The sequence below is a fragment of the Chinchilla lanigera genome, unplaced genomic scaffold (genome assembly GCF_000276665.1).
Source record: "Chinchilla lanigera isolate Chin_1 unplaced genomic scaffold, ChiLan1.0 scaffold00037, whole genome shotgun sequence".
In the NCBI taxonomy this organism is placed as follows: Eukaryota; Metazoa; Chordata; class Mammalia; order Rodentia; family Chinchillidae; genus Chinchilla; species Chinchilla lanigera.
In genome coordinates, this window is record NW_004955438.1 from 20,961,362 (window position 1) to 20,986,286 (window position 24,925).

The 24,925-nt window shown below is 52.5% G+C and overlaps 1 protein-coding gene across 2 annotated transcripts; it reads left to right on the forward strand.

Moving 5' to 3' along the window:
- Positions 1–259: 259 nt before the first annotated feature.
- Positions 260–24,899, forward strand: LOC102030124 (cholesterol 24-hydroxylase; the record flags this gene model as incomplete). 2 transcript variants are annotated; one of them, XM_013517290.1, is given in 15 exon segments in its annotated part: positions 260–340; positions 894–975; positions 7,713–7,786; positions 8,194–8,280; positions 15,342–15,480; positions 15,844–15,954; positions 16,228–16,311; positions 16,613–16,763; positions 17,150–17,212; positions 17,891–17,963; positions 19,967–20,051; positions 20,445–20,555; positions 23,600–23,688; positions 24,051–24,117; positions 24,218–24,899. In XM_013517290.1, coding segments are annotated over 15 exon segments (1,468 nt in total), but the record flags the coding sequence as incomplete, so codon positions are not given.
- Between the last annotated feature and the right edge of the window lie 26 nt (positions 24,900–24,925).

A 24,925-nucleotide genomic window follows, 5' to 3' on the forward strand; every position in this document is an offset into this window, starting at 1 on the left:
GTCCCTCCTGTGCCCACTCGGACCTCTGGCCAAGGGGACAGGGAGGAGCAGAAGCGTCTCTGCTCCGAGGAGGCCTTCGGTGCCAGGCAGACCCGGGTTTTACATCCGATCTGCATTGCTGCATGGTGACCCCAGGCCAGGGCCATCACTTCCCTGTGCCGTGGTCCTCTGCCTGTGACCTGGGCCGCTGTGGCCCCGTGGGTGAGGGGCGTGCTCTAAGGGGGGCTGCAGGGAGCCTCAAGTTTCCTGTTTCTTCCAGTTTCCTCCTAGGACACCTCCCCTACTTTTGGAAAAAGGATGAAGTCGGTGGCCGTGTACTCCAAGATGTGTTTTTGGAGTGGTAGGTTCCAACTTGTCCCTGCGCCTGCACCCGGGCCCCCCGGGCGAAGCTCACCCACCCAGGCCAGCACAGAGGCCCCCAGCGTCCCCTTCCCTGGCCCTGTCACACCCCAGCCTATGGTCCCTGCCCAGCATGGAGGGAGATGGGGAGGGTGGAAGCCACCGCCTGCTCCTCACCAACCAAGGGACCTTAGAGCAGCCATCAGGAGCCTCTGACCCTCAGGTTCCCTATCTGTAAACTGGGGGGGGGGTACTAAATTGTGGTCATCGTTTGGGGTGGCAGTTTACACTTTTCAACACACTTCCAAGGACGATATTGTTTAATCCCCAGGATAGCCTTAGGGCCATCAAAGGACAGGTGTGTCAACCCTGTCTCACGGATGTGGAAACTGAGGCCGGGGGGAGGATGTGACTCAGAGCTTTGTCCTCAGGCCTCCTGGGACCTCAGCCCAGCCCCAGTGTCCCTGTGGCCCATGCTGAGGAGCCACTGGCCAGGCTGGAGGTGCCCGTGTCTCAGGTCGTTGACGCCTCCTTCAGGTCACTTTGGTTTCCAGGGCTAAGAAATATGGACCTGTGGTTCGGGTCAACGTCTTCCACAAGACCTCCGTCATCATCACCAGCCCCGAGTCGGTCAAGGTAGGAAGTTGCGCGGTTCCGACGGTGAGGCCCCTCCTTTCCCAGGGGTGAGGGTAGGTATAGGGCCCAGCACTGTGAGGAATATTCCAGAGCATGTGCACTCGGGCGCTTCTCCCAGGGATCCGGAAGGGGGTGGCATCTTTCTTCCAAGCCCTGTCATTTGATGAGGGTGTGGGGTTGGACCTCGATGTCCCTGTTTAGGGGGGGTTGGTCCACTGGCCACATGTTCAGTTAGTTCTTCCACCTTGGACTGAGCCCCTCCATCTGTGAGATGGGAATGACTCTCTCTCTCTGGTTCGCTACACAAAGTGTGTTTTTTCTGAGACAGGGTCTCACTACGTAGTTCAGGTGGGCCTTGAACTCATAGTGATCGTCCTGCCTCAGCCTCCTGAGTGCTGTGATCACAGGTGTGCTCTGTCATGCCTGGCAGGGACTCTTGTTAGTCCCCAAATAGAGATGCGGAAGCTGAGCAGGTGGCATTCATCTGGAAGGTATGCCACCTAGATACTGAAAAGGGGCACCCACTATCTGCTTTGGAGTCCAGGCTAGGCTCTGCCCCCAACTGACCGTGGGACCTGGCACCTGGGACAAGCCAGGTCATGACTCTGGGCCTCAGTTTTCTCATCTGTAAGGCAGAGGCAAAGCCCTCTCACAGGCGGTTATAAGAATGGACCTCCGGTGATGCATGTGAGCCCTGTAGCCCACGCCTGGCACACAGTTGTTGCCTGGCAAATGGCGTCTTTTCCATCACAGTGGACATGGAGCGGGTGGCCATGGCAACACCAAGAGGGATAAGATACAACTCGGGACACGAGGGGGTTGTTCTTGTTTCTGTCATTGGCTTTCTGCAGTACTGGGGGTGAGTCCCCAGCCCTCCACCACAGAGCCGCACCCCTGCCCCACAGTGCAATGCCAAGTACACATCCAGACAGAGGCTGAACAACTGCGGCCTCCCTGGCAGAATGTCACGAATCATTTCCTAAGAAAGTTCAGTTTCACAGACTTCCATGATGCTTCAAGAGAAAGGGAGTTTAAAGATATGTATTAATATGGTGGATCACACTGATGGTTGAGTGTTACACCAACCTTGCATTTCTAAGCACTTTATAATATATACTGCTAGATTCACTTGGCTGGTAGTTTGTTCAGGGTTTTTCTCTCGTATTTTTTTTTCCTTGTAATGCCTTGTCAGGTGTTATAGTTATTTTTATTTTGTTTTTGGAGATGAGATCTTACTATGCAGTCCAGGCTGGCCTTGAACTCACAGCGATCCACCTGCCTCAGCCTCCCAAGTGCTGGGATACAGGTGTGCGACACTGTGCCCAGCACTGTAACTTCTGGGGATGCTAGGTGTAGAACCCAGAGTCTCAGCCACTCAGCCACTCAGCCACACCCCAGCCCCCTTGTTGGGTTCTAGTATTGGGTTAATTTGAGCCTTGTAAGCTAGGTTGGGACATGTTACTTCTTCCTCTGTTTTCTATAAGAATGTGGACAAGAATGGTGTTTTTTCTTCCTTTAATTTCTGGTAGAATTCACCAGGAAGGGCACGTGGATAAAATGTCCAGATTCAACTACTGCTAGGTGTGTCGTTCAAGGCATGCAGTGCGTTCTCGTGGTTGTATGTCCACACGTGCCGTCTGTCTCTGGAAGTTCTTCGTCTTTTCCAGCTGACACTCTGCACTCATTACACAACAAATCCCCATTCCCCACTTCCTGGGCCCCTGGGGACCAGCATTTTACTTTCCACCTCTGTTAACTGACTTCCTGAGGCCCCTGACAGAGTGGAGTCATACGGTACTTGTCTTTTTGAAACTGACTCATTTCACCAAGGTTCACTCATGTCATAGGAAGTGTCAGGATTCTGTCTCAACTTATTTATTATTATTATTATTATTATTATTATTATTATTATTATTTTTTGGTACCGGGGATCAAACTCAGGACCTTGCTGTCTCAACTTATTTAACTGATATAATCATTCAGAGTTTCTATTTTTTCACCTAAGGGTAATTCATGTCTGTCAAGGGAATTGTTCCTCTCTTCTAAACTGTAATTGGCATGAAGTTTTCGTAGTATTTACTGATCTTTTTAGTGTCTGTAGGATCTGTAGTGATGTTCCCTTGTTTATTTCTGAGAACAGAATTTGGGTTCCTTCCTTCCTTCCTTCCTTCCTTCCTTCCTTCCTTCCTTGGTCCTTCTCTCCCCTGCCTTTCCCCCATTCTACTCTCCTCTCTTCTCTTCGCTCCCTCCTCCCTCTCCCTCTCTCTTTCTGTCTTTCTTTCTTTGCTAGGGATTGAACTCAGGACCTTGAGCATGTTAAGCATGCTGTCTACCACTGAGCTACACACCAACACTTTTTTACTTTGTTGTGAGACGCAGCCTCAGTAATTAGCCCAGGCTGGCCTTGAGCTCTCCTTTCTCCTGCCTCAGTCTCCTGAGTGGCTGGGATTGCAGGTGTTCCACTACACCCAAAATCTTTTAGTTCTTGATCAGTCTGGCAAGATGTTTACATGTTTTTATTCATTTTTTTTTCAAGACCAAGCTTCTAGTTTTATTGTTTTTGTGCATTGTTTGCCTATTTTCTACTTTATTTCTACCTTTCATTATTTTCTTCCTCTGTTTACTTTGGATTTAATTTATTCTTATCTCAATTTTTAACATGTTTTCTTTTTTTGTTTGATTTTCTTCCAGTACCAGGAATGGAACTCATGACCTTGTGCTTGCCAGGCAGGAGCTGTGCCACTGAGCTAAACCTCCAGCCCTCTTACCTTAATTTTTAAGACAAAAATATAGATCATTGATTTTAGACCTTTTTATTTTTTAATATAAACATTTCAAGGGAATTCTAACACTGCTTCAGCACTTGTTTACCAACACTTTGAAATGTTAGGTTTTCCTTTTTATTTAAAGTTATTTTCTAACTTCATGATTTCTCCTTTGAAATATAGATTATTTAGATGCATGTTTTTCAGTTTCTAAATATGATTAAATGTCCCAGATCACTAATTGAATTCTGTAAATCAGAGAAAATACTTATCATGACTCTAATTCTTTTAAATTCATTGAATTGTGTTTTATGGTACAGAAAATAGCCCATTTTGATAAATGTTCATAAACACTTAAAAAAGAATGTACATTCCATAATTGTTACATAGAGTGTATCAGTTAGGTCAATTGATCAATAATGTTATTAATGTTTTTCAAATCTCCAAATCCTTACTAATTTTTTTCTACTTATTCCAGCAGTTATGAAGTATGCCGAGTTGGCCTCTATACCCAAAGCCATGGATGTGTGTACTTTGAGTGTGTCTACATGGATGTGTTCCTACTTTAAGTTCTATCCATTGTACGTAGTGTAGTTTGGAGTTCTGGTAGGTCCATCTCACTTAACACTGCTGAGTTGCCATGACTACCAGCACCTGTATCCTTAGGAAGGTCCCTCTTCATCCTAGGTCTGATTCTTTGCCCTGAGGTACATTTTTTCTCCTTCAATACAGCCACCCAGCTGTATCATTTTACTTCTAGCCCTCCTGTGTTTTTCTATCTAAGGCAGGGTTCTTACAGGTAGCATGCAGTTGGGTCTTGCTGCTTTAAGCAGTCTGAGAATCTCTGTCTTTAAACAGAATGCTTTGATACCGTGTCTCAGTAAATTAGTGGTCATTTACGTTTAATGTGGTTTTCAATAGGTGGGTTTAAATCCACAGTAAATCCCCAGTTTATGAACACTTGAGTTGTAAACTTTCACAAGTGTATGGCATAAGACTCATTTTGTAGCTTACAAATGAATCCCACTTATGAACAATTCTGAGAACTCACTCCTAAGTCAGGGACTTAAGTACCACGCCCTAGGGGTTGTTTGTTCTCTCTTTTTTCCTTTCTTTCTTCCTTCCTTCCTTTCTTTCTTTCTTTCTTTCTTTCTTTCTTTCTTTCTTTCTTTCTTTCTTTCTTTCCTTCTTTCCCTCCCTCCTTCCTTCCTTCCTTCCTTCCTTCCTTCCTTCCTTTCTTCCTTCCTTCCTTCCTTCCTCCTTCCCTCCCTCTTTCTCTCTTCCTCTTTCTTTCTTTCTTTCTTTTTCTTTCTTTTTCTTTCTTTCTCTCTCTCTCTCTCTCTCTCTCTCTGTCCCCCTTTCTTTCACTCTTTGTTCTTCTTCCTCCTCCTCCTCTTCTTTCTCTTCTTCTTTTGCTTCCCCTTCCCTTTCTCCTTCTCCTTCCCTTCTCCTCCTTCTCCATTTCAGAGGTGCTAGGGATTGAACCTAGGGTCTTCCCACAGAGCTCTTCCCACAGAGCTACATCCCCATCTCATTTTTTATATTTTCATACCGTGTCTCACTAAATTAGTAAATACCCAAGGTGGGTTTTGAACATTTCATCCTCTTGCCTCAGCCTCCCAGAGTGCTGGGATTAGAGAGCTATACCACCACTCCTGGCTTCTTGCTCTATTTTGGATTATGTATTGTTCAGCATTCTGTTTTACCTCTACTATTGGCTTATTAGCGCCCATTTCTGTCTGTCTGTCTGTCTCTCCCCTTGTCCTAGGGTCTATGATACCAACTTGCGTCTGTCTCCTAACCACAGTATACTATCCAGCTCTCTCTGCTCTTATGTTTTCCTCTTTATCACTATTTCCAGCAGTTGAGTTATGCTCTGCCTTGAGGTGCTTTGCTTTGTGTTAATTCCATTTGGGCTTCTTTGCACTTCTTGGGTGTATGGGTTCCTTGGACACATTTATAACATTTGTAGCAGATATTTGAAAATTTGTATGCCACGTCTATCATATGTAGTGTTTCTAAGCCTAATTATAGGTCAGATTTTCCTTTTTGGCCTGTCTGGTCGATTTTTTTGGTTGTTGTTGTTGTTGGATCCTGGGCATTGGGAATGTTACACTGCTGAACATTAGATTCTGTTTTAGGCCCTGGGTGTGAGGTTGAGCCTCTGGGATCCCAGCTACTCAGCAGGCCAAGGTGGAGGTCACTGGAGCCCAGGCGTTCAAGGCCAGCCTGGGCAAGGTAGCGAGGACCCCATCTCAAAAGTTCAAAAAAGATGGCGTGGCTGTGTTCCTTTAAAGAGTGCTGGCCTTTGTCTGAGAGGAGGTAAAGAGGCCTCCACTCAGTGCGACCCTCTCCAGGTTTGCTTTCAGGCTTTTGCGGCTGGGTCCAGAGGAGACTCGACCCCAGTGCTAGGGTGTCCCCGTGAGGGAGTGGCCCTCTGGGAGGCTTCTGCTAGCGCTCCGTGCCGGGCGTTGTTTCCTGTGTCCCATGAGGACTGGAGCAGTGCTTGGCCCTTTGTGGCCTGAGAAGAGTTCAGCCCACAGTCGCCCGGTAATCCTCTCTTCCCCTGGAGTCCTCCTCCCTGCCCCACGGTGCCACCCGATGGGTGCTTGTCCCTGCTCCAGGAACCCGGCTGGTCTCTGCACAGCTCATGTCCCTCACCCTCCTGGACTCCGGTGTCTGTGTCCAGCTCCCCGTGCTGCTGGACTGTATCTGGGTCTCTTTGTTCGCGATGCTGACCTGGAATTGCCTCTAGGTAGAAAACTGGGCTAACCCCAGGTCACACCCCATGCCTTTTTTTCTTTCTCGTCCTTTTGGTTCACAGTTCTGCACTGCCTGTCTGCAAAGGATGTCTGAAAACAGACATTCCGTGCCTTTCTGCCCCATTTTCCCTCTGGGGAGGGCAGGAGGAGAGTCTGTGGCCCTGTGGGCAGCAGGGACCCATCAGTGGGGGTGACCAGAGGAAGGGGCAAGCGCCGGTAGTTCCGTGTGCCCCTCATCCCGAAGCGCGCTGCAGTGGCCACCGCAGGGCCCCAGCCCCTGGGGCAGTAGGCTGCGGGGACACTGGTCTTTAGTTCAGTTAGGGCGGGCTGCCCAGGCACGTGGAGGTGGCATCTGCTGCTGTGGTCTTGCTCCAGGTAAACTGGTTGATGCCAGGGCCTGGTCATAAGTGACAGCATCTGGGGACAGCCTGGCTGCGGCTGGCTGTGTGTTTCCTTTCAGCTAAAAAATCAGAGTTGGACACCAGGAGCAGAACTCATAGAGGTGAGCAGCCCTGGTTGTGGCGCGGGAGTCCCCGACTGCCTCCAAGGGCCACCAGGAGCAAGCTCGGCATCCCACGGGCCCTGGGTTCCTCGGCCCAGGCCACAGGCCTCTCTCCCCTCCCCAGACCGAATCCTGTGTCCTCACAAGTGCGGCCAGCTTGGGGCCGGTTTGAAACCCTCTTTCCTCTGCTTGCATGACGGTAGCCCGCATGCCCTAGGGCACTGAATAAGCTCATGCAAGGTGCCCTGTGTGCCTGGCATTTTGTGAGCACCTGCTGTGTGCCAGGCTTTTCAGGAAGAATGAATTTACTCCTCCCTGCAGCCCGAGCAGGCAGACACTCTTGTCACTCCGTCCTGTCAGATGAGGAGGTGACCGGCTCACCAGGGAGCTGAGTTAGCCTGTGGGGAAGCAGGAGTGCTGAGCCCCTGCAGTCTCTCAACCTCTGTAGCTGGTCGGACTCAGGGCACCAGGCCCGTGCCAGGTCGCTCCTGTGTCTCTGGCAGCCCCGGAGCTGTGCGGCCGGAGACAAATCAGCTGGCCCCTTCTCGTCGTCCCCATGGGGTCGCTCGACTTGAAGCCGGGCCTCCTGGGCTGATGCCAGGGTCACGGGAGACGTGAGGTGTGGCAGCTCTGAGGCGCCTTTCACCAGAGTCCTGCGCGGGCTCTCGCGGGCCCCCAGGCTCACGCTGGTTTTTTGGGGCTGTCTAGAAGTTCCTGATGTCAACCAAGTACAACAAGGACTCCAAGATGTACCGCGCCCTCCAGACAGTGTTCGGAGAGAGGTGAGGAGGGGCGGCTCAGGGCAGGGGCGGCAGGCATGTGCCGGGGGACCCACGCTGGTGAGCCTGCGGTGGTCCCCGCCTCCTTCCTGCTCCCTGCCCCCCGGGGACAGGTGGGGTGGGGGTTGCTGAGTTTGGAGCACAGACCCCCCCATTTCTTATTTATTCACACGCATAAAAAGCTGTGTGTGTCTGCAGGGCAGCCCTGCCGTTTCAGTCCCTGTGTACGACTTAGTTTGCATGGTACAGTTGATGTAACGTGAGGTTCCCCGTGTCTACCGCGTCCGCGCGTCTGACGGGGGCGGCTGGCTCACTCGCAGTCCGGGTCCGGGACCTGTCACCCCTGAGCTGACCCTGCAGGACGCCGGCTCCTCGCTCCCATCCGAGCATGACTTTCCTGCGTCCCGCAGGCTCTTCGGCCGGGGCTTGGTGTCCGAGTGTGACTACGAGCGGTGGCACAAGCAGCGCAAAGTCATGGACCTGGCCTTCAGCCGGAGGTGAGTGCGGGGGACCTGGCCGCGTCGCCCAGGCCTGGCTGAGTCACCGGGGCACAGGCTACCGCGAGGTGGGGGGCTCCGGGAGGGGCGTGGCCTAAGGGAACCTCGCCCAGCCGGACTGACTTGGACACAGGGCGTCCGTGGTGGCAAGGGAGCCAGACCAGCGGGCCCTGTGCACCGGGGAGCGTTGGGCCGAGTGACCACACTGGCCGGAGGCGTGGGGCTCTTTGCTCCCTGAGAATTGTGCCGCACTGAGCTGCAGGCCCAGCCCTTTTTTAATTTTTAAATTTTGAAACAGGGCCTTAGGAAATCTCTACGTTTTCTGAGACTGAGCTGGAAGTTGTGATCCTCCTGCCTCAGCTTCCTGGAGTGCCGGCGCTATGGGCGCGCATCACCACTTCTAACATCAGTAACTCTTTTATTGCAAGAGAATTCACATTCCAAATAACTCACCCACTTGAAATGGACAGTCCAACGGCTTTTAGTCCTCTCTGTGAACTTGGGAAGCTGCCACGCCAATATTTGAGGACATTTGCATCACCCCAAAGCCAGTTGCTCCCCAGTGCCTCCTCCCCCATTTACTTCCTGTCCCTGGCGTTCACATTCTAGACAATTCACACAAATGGAGTCCTGCAATACGTGTTCCTTTGGGCAGGCTTCTTTCACTTAGAACAGTACTTTCTTGGCTGGTTCCTTTCATAGCCCATCAGAATCAGTACTTCTCCCTTTTTGTTGCTGAATAGTATTCCATTGTATGGATACCACACATCATTCTTTTATTCTGCAGTTAATGACCATTGGGCTCATTTCTACTTTTTGGCTATTATAATAAGGCTGCTATGAACATGTCTATAGGAGTTCTTTTTTTAGATATGTTTTCATTTCTTTTGGCTACATACCTGGGTAATAGGGTAACTCTTTAATATTTTTAGGAAGATCATCTTTTACTTCAATAAAATTTCAAATTTATAGAAAATTTGCCATATTAGTATCAGGGATTTCTGCATATCTTTTACTCAGATTTCACTTGTCATTTGCTGTTAAAATCATTACTTGCTTTATCATTTTTTTATGTGTGTGTATGAATAACTTTATCCCTTGCCTCTGATTTGTATTCATATAATTTTTATATGGTGTATATGTAAAAACTATTTGAGAATAAGTTAAGAAGCATTGTTCTCTCCACTGTCAAATACATCGTGCACAATTTCCTAAGGGCACTAGTACATAGCTACAGTTCCATTATCAAAATGAAGGGGGAAAAATCAATCTAAAACTGTCATCTAATCCACTTTTAAATTTCATCTTTTGGGCCCTGGCTTGGTTACTTTTCTCTCGTTGCTGAGACAAGATACCTGACACCCAAAATTAAGGAAGGAAAAGTTTATTTAGCTCACAGTCTGTGGAGGTTTCCGTCCACACTTGGCTGGCTCCAAAGCAGAGTGGCACATGGCAGAGGGCAACAGGTTGTGGTGGTGGAAGACAGCAAAAGCAGCAAGAGCAAAGGGGAGGAGTGGCAGAGAGCTAGGCTCTTTCCCTCCCTTACACTGTATGCAAACAACCCACCCAGGGCAGGTATAGCACTCACATCCATAATCCCAGCATTGCACTGTGAATCAATCAAAAATCTAGAAGCCTGCCCCTTGACTGCATGAGGATTTGGAAGAAAATGCAGACACAAGCCGTAACATGCCCAAATAGCTATTTTTCCTTGTCCAAGGTTGAGTTCGGGGCACAGGTTACACTGCACTGCCTTGCCCTTTATTTTATTTATTTATTTATTTATTTATTTTTTGTTTTGTTATTTTTTTGGTTTTTTTCCAGTACCGGGAATTGAACTCACAACCTTCCCCTTGCCAGGCAGGCACTGTGCAGCTGACCTAAATCCCTAGCCCCTGCCTTGCCCTTTAACCTCTTCCTCCTAGAACAGTTCTCAGTCTTTTGTTCTGTCTTTTTGTGTGGTTGGTTTTTTGAGGCAGGATCTCCTATGTGGTCAGGATTGGCTTTGAACTCATGGCAGTGCTCCTGCCTCAGCCTCCTGAGCCGCTGGGGTTACAGGCATGTGCTACCATGTCCAGCACTCAGTCTTTTCTTGACCGTGCTCTGAATGCTGTAGTGGACGGCGGGGCAGCTTTGTAGTCTGTCCTCCGGTGTGAGTCTGACGGCTTGGGCTGTGCGTATCTTCAGGGCTGCACACGCTGCTGTATTAGAAGGTGCGTGCTGCCCATTGGCCCTGCTGTGCCTGCTGTCACTGCTCGGGTGCAGCCCTGCAGGCCCCTCCTGGACTCCCACGGTTCCCTGCTTCCTACCTCCCTCCTCCCATACATTGCTGTCCTGCCCAGGAGAGATTCTGGCTCCAAACCCATCTGCCCTGGGTATTGTCACCCTGCCCCGCCTCTGTGGAGTGGCTGTGCTCTTTCTGATAGCTCTGCCTGTTCCTGCCAATCCCCGGCCTCCGTGTGCTCCCCAAGGGCTCCCGTCCTCCTCTGATACCCAGCTAAGATGTCCCCTCAGGCTGCGTTCCTGCCTCTGCCACAGCCCCTGCCACACAGCACGCCGCTTCCAGTCCCATCCGTCCCCCCCATGAGACCACGGATCCTCAAAGACAGAGGTCCCCTGCTGCCTGGCTCCTGTCCCAGCCCGGCACCAGGCTTTCCCAGGAAGCCCCGGGAGCGCTGGGAGAGCGAGCTGATGTGTGCCTGAGTCAAGACACCGGCTGTGTCCCTCTTACTGAAAAGTCCCCAGAAGTGAGAAGGAATAGACGGGAGGAGAGGCCTTCATTTAATAAATCTTCTTTATAGAATTCTTTCTGCTGGAGCCAAGCTTACAAGGGCCAGCCAAGCCTCCAGGGACCCTTGAGGGTGATGAAGGATGAAGATTCTCCCACACGGTGGCCATGTGGTCACATCTCAGGCACCAGCAGCACTGTCTGGTGTGTTTTGTTTTGCAGGATGGACTCTATCCCCGGCCCTTTTAAATTGCTTTTTTAAAATTTTGAGACAGTGTCTTGCTAAGTTACTACATTGCCCAGACTGTTTTGAACTTGTGATCCTCCTGCCTCAGCCTCCCGGATAGCTGGAACTACAGATGTGTGCTGCCACACCCCAATAACATTTTAAAAAATTTATTGTATTTTTTCTTGAGACAGGGTCTGTCAACATTTTTATTTTCTTAAACTCACAATAAGTATCATTATAAAAATGACTATTTTATTATAAATGCCAAGTTACATGAAAGAGGCTCTGGAAGGTGTCTGTGTTTATGAAAGTATTACTGAGCCTAAGAAAAACTTACTTTGTGTCTCTTCTGTCATTTTATCTTTTTAGCAGTGAGCGTGTGAGCGTGTGTGTGTGTGTGTGTGTGTGTGTGTGTGTGTGTGTGTATCTGTGGATCAGTCCTAAGGCCTCACACATGCTAGAAAAGCACTGTACCTCTGAGCCCCCAGTCCTTTTTAGTGTTTTTAAAAATCTTTTTATTTGAACATAACTTCAAATTTTCTCATAAGAATAGGACAAAGAATAACCATGTACCCGCTACTCAAGTCAATATAAAAATGCAACCCACACCACATTTGTGTGGATTTAAGGGTATTTTCAGGATGCAAACACACTGCTTGATTTTAATGCATTCCTCAGGCCTTCCAGGACACAGGGTTCTCCCAAAGTACCTTGAGCTCTTAGTGGTTGAGATTCAAAGGAACAAAAAAGACTTATGAGGCATTATTTTCCTCAACATGCTCCAAATATAAGAGAATTGTTTGCCTCAAGAAATTATTAGAAATGAAATACACTGGTTCCGCTTAGGCTAGTGTTTCTGGCTAAATGTGTGTAGTTTTATGGTGGAAAAGAACTCTCATATGCTTTCCTTCAACGTGCATAATTATAAAATAAATAATTTTAATATCCTTCTGTTTTCCTGTCACCTGACCTAAATCATAGGCAAGGCTTTCACTTCTTTATTTTTGTTGTCAGAAGCTGGTGTTAGCATACATTTTCTCTAGTCTGAACTGCGCTTGTTTGTTTGATACGTGAAAGAATTTGATTTTGGGATTCAAGAAAATGACGTTAAGTGCAATAATATTATTTATCATAACTATTTTTATGTCATTTGTGTTGATTCCTGCTGTTTTGTTGACACCTATCAGTCTTACATCATTTTTCTTTGCGTCATCTTGCAGCTGTTGAATTGTTATTTCCTAGTTCCTTGTTATTTTTAAGAGATCTTTCCTTTTGGATCACTAGCTGCAATGCTGTCTCCGAGGTCTGAAGGTCTATCTTCTGTTTCGTTCAGGCAGTTTCACCAGCATTTGATGGAATTTTTAATTTCCTTGGCATCTCTTTGAATCTGTCTCATGCATTCTAATTCTTTCCTGTATTTTCCATTCAAGGTTTCCAGCATCTTTCTATGCTCCTCTATTTATTATCTATATCTTCTTGTTTTTGTTTTTGGTACTGGGAATTGAACTCAATCTATGTCTTCTTTAGATGTGTTGATCAATTCTTTCATTATGGTTGTCATTTCTTTTCTTACCTGAGAGATTATTTCTGATCTGATTTCTTCTATAGCCTGATGGAGTTGTTTCTTTACCTCAGTTGCTATCATTTCAGAAATTTCAGGTGTGTGAATTACAAGCTCTTCTGTACCAACGTCCCCTGGGGTTGTTCTGGGTGTGGAGGAGGTCGTAGATTGCATTTTGCTCCTTTGTTTTGTCATTTTCAAAATCTGGAGGTTCCCCAGAGCTCAGCGTGCCTCCTGTGCTGGTGGGGGGTGTCGGGCGTGGTCGCTGAGGCTCCCGAAGCTGTCCAGGGTTCAGAGGGGCTCCTGCGAAGGTGAAGGGGCAGGGGGTGTGGTCACCAAGGCTCCCGCAGCTCCCCGGGGCTCGGCGTGGCTCCCCTATCATAAATATTTTTGACATCATTTTCTTTTGGATGGTGTTGCACTGGTATACATATTTGTAATTTACTAGCGTATAAACACTGCAAATCAGCTTGTGACAAATTTGTTTTACATTATTATAACTTGTGAGTTTTAAGAGCTAGTATGAGTAGGCCTTCCCTTTCATTTAATATGTATATATTTGAGACAGTGTCTTGCTGTGTAGCTCAGACTGGCCTTGAACTCACCATGTAGCCCAGGCTGGCCTTGAACTCATGGCAATCTTCCTGCCTCTACCTCCTCAGTGCTGGGATTACAGGAATGTGCCACCATGCCCGGCAATTCCCTTTTATTATAACTTTTAAGATGTTATGGTATCTTCAAGTACCTTAGATCTTCCTCCCTCTCAAAAACCATTAATTTACAAATGCAGAAAGCTTTCAGTTCTAATATTGCAAGCTTTGGGGTGGTTTCTATATTGGTTTTATATCTCTGATATAAGGCAGGTTACCTGTGTTGTTGGCTGAGATAACATTATTGATTCAATGAATTATGAGAGGAATAATCATCTGCCACTTGTGCTGACTGGCTTGCCTTGAAGAAATATTGGAATGCTGTGTTCATGTTGCTGGTGTGTGTGTGTGTGTGTAGGGGGTAAAAAACAGATCTGATAGTTTAAAATCCCATTAAATTTTTCTCCACAAACTATATCCAGCCTGATTTCCTGTGGCTTCAGAATTTTAAAAGATTTTTACTATATTAAAAGTTACTGTGCACAATTAACATTTTGTGCAGTTTTACAATATCATAGACACTCTATAGGCCAAACATTGCTGATATATTCCTCCCTCTCGTGATTTGGGTTTGAGCCCAGGCCCTTTACATTGATCCATGTTCCCAGCCCTTCCTTATTTTTTATTTTGAGACAGTGTCTCACTAAGTTGTCCAGGCTGGACTCAAACTTGTGACCCTCCTGCTTCACCCCACCCAGAGTGCTGGGATGACAGGCATGTCCCACCATGCCTGGCTAATATAGTTATTAAAGTGATATTCTGTAGTAAATTCATTAACTGTACAATGAGCGGTTCCGCCATCCTTGGGCTAAGCTTCCAGACTGAATGTGACTGTCTGCCAGACTGAATATAACTTTGGTGGAAAGTTTGTTAAAGCTCTAAACCATGTTTTCATTTACTGTGTTTATTAGATTTCTGCCAGCAAACTTCCTATTAAATAGAGGGACTCAAATTTTTAGTAATTTATTTTCTTACCCTCTTTGTATTTAATAATTTACTGTTAGTTAATCTGGGAATACTACATGATTTCTCTTAAATTTGGGGATTATAAAGGATACCTCTTAGTAGAATTTCGTTTACTGCTTTCCCCCAATATTTAAAAAGTACTGAAGCTCATTTTGATTATGATTTTCCTATGTGCAAGGTTTTGTTTGTTTGACTGTCTTGTGTTTTGATAATGTAAAAATAAAGAATGTTTAGAAGTTTAAAAAATGCTTTGAATGACAGACAGAAGTTTCTCCTAATAAAGACCCAGAAGTACGTAACATACAAAGTGCAGCCTGCCCCCTTCCACTCCCTCAGGTGTGCAGTTTTTGTGAGTCTGGAGCGCATCCTTGCGTATGTCTCTCTGACATATGCCTGGGAGATGAGCTGTCCCAGGTCAGGGAGCGCTGTGGGTCGGGAGCTCTGAGCTTCAGATGGCTTCTGGGGACTCGTTTCATTTATGCTTGGATGCTGTGATTGAAGTGAAATGGGGTAAGGGTAGAAGTGAAATGGGGTAAGGGGTACAGATGTGGCCCGAGGGAGGGCAGGTGAGAGTGGATGCTGTGAGCAGGGGTAGGAGGGGGCCGAGGGGGCCGCATCGTGGACTCTGGGAGACCCCACAGTCTCAGTGCTGCTGTGGCCCTCTGGGTCAGAGTTGGGGGGTCTCCGCTGGCAGACACAGGACCTATATAGCCATGAAGACAAGGCAAAGGGCAGTGTCCATCCAAAGGGGAGGGGAATGCTGAAATTCCAGGGCTTGGTTCCTGGGACCCCAGCCTACAATCTGCATCTGGAGGGGAGGTCGGAGAGGCTGAGGGCCCCTGCCTGCTCTGCAGAGAGGCAGAGCCCCGGGCAGCTTCTGAGCAGGGCTGGTCCTGGGGGCCACTGACGCCCGTGCTGTTTCCCCAGCTCCCTGGTCAGCTTGATGGAGACATTCAACGAGAAGGCGGAACAGCTGGTGGAGATTCTGGAGGCCAAGGCGGATGGGCAGACCCCGGTGTCCATGCAAGACATGCTGACCTGCGCCACCATCGACATCCTGGCCAAGGTGACGCGGGACGCAGGGCGAAGGTCCCGGGAGGGGCGCGCGGGACAGACGGTGCACTCCCCCCTCTTCCCTCTTCCCATGCTTGCTCTCCTCCCCGCTCCTGCCCCCTCACTGTGCTCCCTGAATTTTTCATGCTTGGCTTCCTTGAATAGTCAGAGCAACCTAGCGTGAGTCTGGGGCTGCTCCCGATTCTCTAGAAAGCGACGCCCAGAGGTGTGGGGCTGGGCCTGCATGCTCCGCGGCAGAGCTCACTGTGAGGAGAGATGACACGCTGCACAGACGTGTGTGCCCAGGCCCGGGTCCCAGCTCTGCCTGTCTCTGTCCTCCGCCCCTGGGTATGACACACCCTCCTCTCGCCCCCAGGCAGCTTTTGGGATGGAGACGAGCATGCTACTGGGTGCCCAGAAGCCTCTGTCCCAGGCAGTGAAAGTGATGCTGGAGGGAATCAGTGCGTCCCGCAACACTCTTGCAAAGGTAACCCCCTGCCCGCCAGGACCTGCTTCCTTCGCTGTGCTGCCTGCGTTGACAGTGGCACATCCTGCAGTAGTTTTCTCAGAGTGGGTTTTGAGTTCTGGTACCAGGATTTGTGGGCACTGACTAAAGTGCAGGCACAAAATCAAAGTGGCTCAGTTAGGAGTTAATCTCTCTCTCAGTAAATGGTCCCCAAAGCAGGCAATCTAGGGTGGCTGTGGTGGCTCCCTCACCTCAGATGTTCCTGAATCCTTGTCTTTGTGTTCCCGTCCTCAGCCATCACCTCATTGTCATAAAATGCCTGCTGTAGCTCCAGCTATCACTTCCTTATTTCACACGAAGAAAGAAGACAGGGGAAAGGTGATTCCTGAGTTGACCTCTGGATTCCTGTCCTGTGCTTTGGGACTTCATTTTCTGAGCTTGCAGTCCCCACTGCCACCCCATCTTTGCAGCCACTTGATTTCCTCCTTTGTGATGCCACTCTAGCTGTCTCCACCCTTCGGGGGTCCCTGTCACTTCCCAGTGCTGCCTTGGGGCCTCTTTACGGTGCCGCTCAGGACCCGGTGCTGGGTGAATCCTCACCAGCTTTCCCGCGGGGGCCCCAGCTGCGGGTCTGCGTCCGGCGGGTGGGTTCTGGGCTCTGAGCCGCGGTTCTTTCCAGTTCACGCCGGGCTGGAGGAAGCAGCTGCGCGAGGTCCGGGCGAGCATCCGCCTTCTGCGCCAGGTGGGCCAGGACTGGGTCCAGCGGCGCCGTGAGGCCCTGCAGCGGGGCGAGAGCGTCCCGGCCGACGTCCTCACCCAGATGCTCAAAGGTGCGGGCGGGGCGGCGGACACGGCGGGAGGGGCTGCCTGCTTCTCCGCTGCGGAGGAAGACCGGGTCTGTTCGGTTCGGTTCGGTTTGGTTCGGTTCCTTCCTGTTCTGTTCCGTTCCTTTCCGTTTCCCTTCCTGTCCCCTTTCTCTCTTATACTGCGATGGAACCCAGGGCCTTCACGCTGAGCCACATCCCCAGGACCTTTTCGCTTTTCATTTTGAGACCGGGTCTCACTAAGTCAATAAATTGCCCAAGCTGGGCTTGAACTCAAGATCCTCCTGCCTCAGCCTCCTGGAGTGCTGGGACAGCTGGCTCTCTCATGAGCCATGCGGAAGGGGAGCTGGACTTCCTGGGGTGGGGGGACTGAGGGTCTCCTTCTCTTTCAGCGGAAGAGGGAGCCCAGGACGACGAGGTCCTGCTGGACAACTTTGTCACCTTCTTCATTGCCGGTGCGTAGCTTCCGAGGTGGCCCCGGGCTCGACCTTTGCAGAAATCACGGGCGCCTCGGGTGGCCAAGCCCAGGCCAAGGGGCTTCAGGGCTGCCCGAGAGTTCCGCTGGGGCTGCGTGAGGGCGGCAGGGACCCTCTCGCTCTGCGGTCTTCGTGCCCCCTTCCCATCTGGTCACCGAGCCGGCAGTGGTGGGTGTGTGTGGCGCTGGTGGCACCAGGTCCGGGCTCCCCTTGAAGCAGGGGCCTTGGTTAGATCCGCACAGAAGGGGGCGGGGCCCCTCCGTGCATCTGTCCAGCACAGATCTCCCTGGTGTCCTTATCTCCCAGAAAAGCCCTCCTCACCTTGCAGTAGGACCTCAGGTGCCTCCTTGACAGGGAGGCCTTCAGGGGTTTCCCGATGGCATTGGGACCCCGGGGGGAAGCGCACGTCACCAGCTCCCCTCCGCCTTGTGTCCTGCCAGGGCCTCTGCTGGGCTCGGTGGCACCTGGCAGCCACCTCCACTTTCCGGTGCTCGCCTGTACCTCTTGCCCCTGCAGCGAGCTCGGCGGGCGCTGGCTCTCAGGTGGCCTGGGAGGCTCCCTCCTGTCGGTTGTCCCCCATCTGTTCCCGGCCTCAGAGGCCAGGCGACCAGCAGCCCCGGCACCATGTGGAGCAGCCGCTGCCCTCTCTGCCTGCAGGTCATGAGACTTCTGCCAACCACCTGGCTTTCACAGTGATGGAGCTTTCGCGCCAGCCCGAGATTGTGGCGAGGTAGGGCGCTGCCCCGGGGATTGGCAGAGGGGCTTTTCTGACATCTCCTTCCTGAAGCCACCTGCACCCTCTCCAAGGCTGAACCCCTGCTTCCCTGCACCCAGGGCCTTTGCACATGCCACCCCCAGCCCGAACAAAGCACAAAGGCACCTTGGGTTGGGCACTCTTGGAGGATGAAGGCCCGAGTTCCAGGTGTCAGTCATTGCCAGGCATGGTGGCATACTCCTGTAATCCCAGCACTCAGGAGACTGAGGCAGGAGGATCGAGAGTTCAAGGCCAGCCTGGGCTACAGAGCAAATCCTATTCCAAAAGCAAAACAAACAAAAAAGTATTCATCATCTTCATCATCAAAAGGGCAGAATGAAAGGTTATCTGAGGACATACAGTAGCCTCTGGTTTAAAAAATATGTATTTAATGTCATATGTAGTTCGTATAAAAAATTGGCGGATGAGGGCTGTCACTTGGTTGTACAGCGCCTGCCTGGTGCACATAGCACCACAAAGAAAAACATAGGAAAAGCACAGAAGTTAAAATGATAAAACTGGCAACCCCACCCGTCTCCGTCCCCCCCGCCAGCCATGGGCCGCCATGGACGGAATTTCTGTCTAGCAGCTCTGGGTCTGTGCCCGCCTGCTCTGTCCTGAAGTCCATCACAGTGTTCCCCACGGGACAGTCATCTCTCCCCTGTCCTCTCTATGTTGCAATCGTGGCAAGATATATAGTGTAAAGTTATATCATGTAAAGTTTTTCAAAAAAATTTCTGAGGTGCTGCAGATGGAATCCAGGGCCTTCAGGCTGGATGAACTATATCCCCAACCCTTTCTAAATGGTTTTAAATTTTGAAACACTAAGTTGCCCAGGCTGGGCTTGAACTTGTGATCCTTCTGCCTCAGCCTCCTGGAGTGCTGGGGTCCAAGGTGTGCACCACCGCGCCCGGCTCCAGTTCAGTGCTTTAATCGTTTCTAAGCGTACAGTTCAGCGGCAGAAAGTCCCCTCGCCCCCGTCCACCTCCACGGTCTTCACCTTCGCAACCTGGAGCTCTGTCCCCTTGGCTGGGGCCTCACTTCCGGCCCCAGCCCTCCAGCAGCCCTGCTCCGGGCACCTGTCTACTCTCGGCCCCTCTGTACTAGCACTGGGCCATGCTGACCTCTCGGGACTGACGTATTCGTCCCTCATAATACGTGCAGAGTCCGTCTGTGCTGCAGCAGGTGTGAGAATCCCCTTCCTTCTCAAGTGGATCCCATTCCGCTGTGTGGAACAAGTGGGTCCCTCTCCACTGGGTGGCCAGACACATTTGGGCCCCCCATCTGTCCCTCCACGGGCAGCTGGACACTTGGGTTGCTCCTATTGTCCACTAGGCAGACAAGCACCGCCTCGACTACGGCCTGCTGCTGCCTCCCAGAGCTGCTGCCTTCGGTTCTTTGGCGTGTATACCGGGCCGGGTTGCTGGGCCGTTTGCTAACCCTTTTTCACTTTTCTGTGGAGCGGCCAGGGTGTCTCACAGCAGCGACACCGTCTTACATTCCCGCCAGCCGTACACCTGGGCTCCAATGTCTGTGTCCTCAGCAGCTCTTATTACTTTTACTTTGCTCAAAGCACTCCCCGTGGTGGAAGTGGTCCAAGGCCTTGCCTCCTCCCCCCGCTGGCGTTGGGGATCGAGCCCCCACGTCAGGCTGGGCGAGCGTTCTGCTCCTGAGCAGCGCCCGCAGCGCTCCAGTCCGTCCCAACGCCGCACCCTGTTCTACTGTGCACATCTCACAACTTCCCCAGCCAGTGTCCCTGGGCCACTTTTGCCGCTGACTGCTGTCCCCCAGGCCACGATGCCCACCTCGTGCGCAGGCCCTGTGCAGGGTGTGTTCAGCTGATACCGAGCGCCTAGCGTGGAGCGGGTGCTCTGAGGTCTTCGGAAGGTTCCGGACGAGACAGCTGCTGCGTTAGCACCATCTGCAGCAGGGCAGAAGTCTCCCTCTGGTGACGGCCTTGACCGTGTCTCACCTGACAGGCTGCAGGCTGAGGTGGACGAGGTCATTGGTTCTAAGAGGCACCTGGACTACGAGGACCTGGGCAGACTGCAGTACCTGTCTCAGGTGTGGGCAGAGGAGAGACGCTTCTGGGCAGATGCGGGCATTTCGTCGAGTCAGCCCACGGCCCCCTGCCCCTTCCGCACCGTGCTTTGCAGCCTTGGCTGCCTCTAGTGTCTCCCAGGAGGTCACCCTTGCCCCAGGCGCAGGCTGTCCCAGACTCCTCCCTGCGCTGCCTGGCCGGCTGTCAGCACAGCTCGCCGCGGTCCTCCATCTGGACGGACAGTGGAGGAGCCCTGGCCCAGCTCCCTGCTCCTCTGGGCCTCAGTTTCCCCTATCTGTCCCTTGAGGTGGTGAGGTCCTGGGCTCGGGGACCTGGGGTGGGGTGTGGAGGTGGAGGGTGGCGGGTGTGGGCCCTCCAGGGGCCTGGGACTTGCGATCTCCCTGTGGCGCCCACAGGTCCTCAAGGAGTCACTGAGGCTGTACCCGCCAGCCTGGGGCACCTTCCGCCTGCTGGAGGAGGAGACCCTCATCGACGGGGTCCGAGTGCCCGGCAACACTCCACTCTTGGTGCGTGGGGCTCCGGGGTGGGCTGCCGCTGCTCCCATTGCGGTGGCCAGTCGGGGACTCAGCAGGAGGCCACGGGGTCTGCGCTGGTCACCTCTCCAGGCTCTCCTGACTGCCCCGTGCTCTTTCAACTGAGTCCCACCGGGTGGTACCAGGATGTCCAGGCTGCAGGCATGGGAGTGGTTCCGGCACCCCACAGCTGTGGGCCCCTGTGTCCTGGTGTGGAGTTCAGACTGCTTCTGGGGCACCCCCCCCTCCCGGGGAGTGGGGCGGATGTGGGGCACATGGGTGTTGAAGTTTACAAGTTTGTCCCAGATGGTTGCCCAAGTGGTTGTGCCAGCTCGGACGCCCCCTAGTGGCGCTGGAGAGACCCACTCTTCCTCACCTTTGCCACTCGGTGGTCTGGTGTCTTACTGCCCTGTCCGAAAGCATTTTGCAGTGGTCGTAACTCGAACTTTTCTGACTCCTGGTGAGGTAGATCGTCCCTGCCTGCTTGCTCCTCTTCTGTGAGATGCTGGCTCGGTTTGCCCGTTTTTGTTGCTGGACTTAAAAGAAAAACTCACATAGAAATCCTGTCTGTTGTCCGTGCGGCATGATTCCCAAGACTCGTGCTTGTCTTCATTAACGCATTTTTGACAGTCTGAGGTTCTTAACTGTTTTTTTACTGGTTAGCTTTAAAATTTTGTCTTGTTTAAGAAGTCTTTCCCCATTCTGAGCTCAGAGGGAATTTACTTCCATTGCCTTCTAAGAATTTTCCATTTTTCTTGAGAAAGATAAGCTTTTATCCACCAGAGTTGGCTCTGTGTATGGCTGTGAGGTAGGGATCGTGTTGGTTTACCAGGGCCACCGTGGTGACCTGGACTGAATGCCTCAGGCTGGGGGCCTGCACCACAGAAAGCTCAAGGTCAAGGCATGGGCAGGGTTGTCTCCCTGAGGCCCCGCTCCTCGGCTCGCACACGCCCTCTGTTCTGGTCTTCACCTGGCCCTCCTGTGTCTGCATCTTGCTTTTCTTGTCTTATGGGGCAAGGTCACCCTGGATGAGGGCCCAGTCTAATGACTTCCCTTTAACTTAATCACCTCGTTAAAGACCCTTCATCAAATGCAGTCCAACTCTGAGGCTGGGACTTCAGCATAGGAATTTGGTGGGGTGCAGTTCAGCCCGGGGCAGGATCCCTTTTTGTTCTGACCTGAGGAGAGCAATGCACTCCCGGTGCCCCTGCTCCGGCTCTGCCCAGCTTCCCTCACACACATCCGGGCCTTGTCTCCAGCGGTTTCCATTCCGTCTTGCTGATCTTGTCTTTCATCCCCGACTGCACCACTCTGTCTTACGCCCACCACGCTCGTGTGTCCTTCCATCGAGAAGCACGGCCTGCGGCTCTTCCTGCACCCGGGGCAGCCACCTGGGGCTCAGAGTGTACAGACGCAGCCTGTGGGGCTCCTGGCTCCCTGGGTCCTGCCTGTCAGAGCCTCGGGACCCTCTGGCTGGGTCCGCCCTTGTCAGGCAGAGACGATGGCCCCAAGTCACACTCCACTGAGAAGATCCACAGGATGAGGCCCATCTGAGGTCCGGGGAAATCCCAGACCCACAGCAGGTGCCCTGGGCCCCGCCACACTCTCAGCCTCCTGCTGGAGCTGTGGGACTCAGCCCCAGGCCTTGCTTCTGCCTGCTGCCCTGGACTCCGACTGGTGGGGCAGGGCTGGGTGAGCTCCCGAGACTCTGTCCAGGGGTGGAGAGGCCGCGGCCAGCGCCTGAGGTCCAGGTGATGGTGTGCAGCTTTCCGGGGATGAGGGCGGGGTGCAGAGGGAGGACTGAGCCCCATCAGAAGTGCCCAGCTGCAAGTGAAAGGCTGGGGGCAGGGCTGCCGCTCCCCTCAGCCCAGCCCTGAGCCCGAAGGAAGCTTTGAGAGTTTGTTGAGCTGTGTGTACATTTGTAGTACTGCGTGTTTCAGTACCTATCGTTTACAGCTGTTTCTCAGGGTTTGTACACAAACCTCACATCTTAACTCCTGTTTTCATCTCTTTTCCCTCCCCTCCCTCCCTCTCTTGGTCCCCTTCCCATTTGGGAAAGATCTCCTTACTTCATACTATCTATTTTCTTATTTTGCTCTTCATTTATAATTTGAGTTTTCTCATATAAGAGAAGCCATGCGATATTGAAGCTTGTGCGTCTGATATATTTCACTTAAGGTTATGGTTTCAAAGTGCATCCATTTTCCTACAAATTATTCAAGTTTATCCTTCTTTATGGCAGAGTAGTACTCCATCATGTATAAATAGCTCACTGTCTTTATTCGTTCATCTGCTGGTGGATATACAGGCCACCTCTAAGATTTAGCTATTACGAGTTGTGCTGCTGTAAACATTGGTGTGCTGGTATCACTGTAACGTGACGTCTTTAACTCTTTTGGGAAGATACTTAGGAGGTGAATAGCTGGGTCAAATGGAATTTCTAGTTTTAGTTTTTCGAAGAATCTCCACACTGATCTCCACGCCAATACTGTAGAAGAGTGTCCCCCACCCCACCCAGCCTTGAAGCCTCACCAGCATTTGCTGTCCTCTGACTTCTTGATGAGGTGGAATCTCAGTGTTGTTTTAATTTGCATTTCTCTCCTGACCAGAGATAGGAAGCCTTGAGTTTAAGGAAAGGGGGTAGCAACAGCTTGCAGGGAGGGAGGGAAGACAGCCTCACAGGGCCACACCCCAGTGCAGGCCTCCCTTGGGCCATGCGCTTGTTGGATGGCTTCTGCAAGCCACCAGGTGTCTCACTGAGCCTCAGTTTCCTCATCTGTGAAGAGGGGGCACTGGTAACTCCCCAGAGGGCTGTGCCAGGCAGGCGCTGGTGTGTGGTGACTGGCACACAGCAGGCTGTGGGACCTTGGCCTGTGCCAGGGGTGTGGGGGGACAGTGACTGCCACGCCTGCCTGCGGGGCTGGGCAGAGAGCGGGGTCCGCTCTGCTCTGAGCTCCCCACTAGGTTGCTCCCGGGGGTCGGGAGGCTCGAGGGACACAGCCGGGGGAACCTGGGACACCAGCTCCTTTGCCCGGCAGTTCAGCACCTATGTCATGGGGCGGATGGACACCTACTTCGAGGACCCACTGACTTTCAACCCCGATCGCTTCAGCCCCGGAGCACCGAAGTAAGTCCTGCTGCGAGCTGGCCTGGTGGGAGCAGGGTGGTCACCAGGGCCTCCGCTGTGAGCCATCAGTGCCCGCAGAGCACACACGGCTTCCAGATCCCAGGAGGCGGCGCTGGGGGCAGCCGCAGCTCAGAGTGGTGGGGTGATCAGCCCGCGTGCCCCTGCCTGAGCTCAGACCCGCTCTGAACGTGAGCAGCCGCCTCGGGCAGCGGCGCTGGCTCTCTGAGCTCAGGTCCTCCCGTGCGCGTGGCGGGCGGCAGAGCCGGCGGTGTGTGTCTGCACCCGGAGCAAAGCGGCCACCAGCGAGGGCGGCTGCGTCACCGCGGCGTGCCTTGCGCCAACGCCCCCGCTGTCTCCCCCAGACCTCGGTTCACCTACTTCCCCTTCTCCCTGGGCCACCGCTCCTGCATCGGGCAGCAGTTTGCTCAGGTAGGAGGCCCGGGCGGGGCCCGGGTGGCTGGGGTGAGGCGGGAGGCCAAGCGGGGCCCTCACCGCGCCCTGCCGCGCTCCCTGTGCCTCGGCCCCGCAGATGGAGGTGAAGGTGGTCATGGCCAAGCTGCTGCAGAGGCTCGAGTTCCGCCTGGTGCCCGGGCAGCGCTACGGGCTGCAGGAGCAGGCCACGCTCAAGCCGCTGGACCCCGTGCTCTGTACCCTGTGGCCCCGGGGCTGGCAGCCCTCGCCCCCGCCCCCACCCTGCTGACTCTGGGTCCGGCCGCCGTCCTCCCCGTCCTCCGCTGCCCGCGGCCGTGTCCCCTCCCTGGCCATGCTCTGCGCTGGCTCCCGTGGGCCCTGTGCCCCCACTGACCACTGCTTCACACCCTCAGCGCTCCCTGTCGCCTGCGGCTCCGTGGCCTCCCTGCGAGCCTCCCGCCCCCACGGCGGACCCCCCGCCCCTCCAGCTCTGCAGCAGCCACTCCCTCGGACAGCCTAACTCTTGCTCACACCCTACAGCCCTCTCCAGTGTCCCCTCCTCCAGGAGGCCCTCCCCGCCTCCCCCGGGCCGGGGCCCTTCCTCTGTGTCACCTGCACTACCTCTAACACCACACTGACCGCACTGTACCGTGAGTGTTCGCCGACGTGACCGACTGCTCGGCGGGCGTGAGCGCCCGGGAGCAGGGTCCGCGTGTGCTTCGTCCCCGAGCCCCCTGCGGCCGCCGGGGCCTGGCACAGAGTCGACGCCCAATAAACGTGTGTTGACTGCATGAACGAAAGGCGCCAAGCCGCGGTGCTCTCGCCT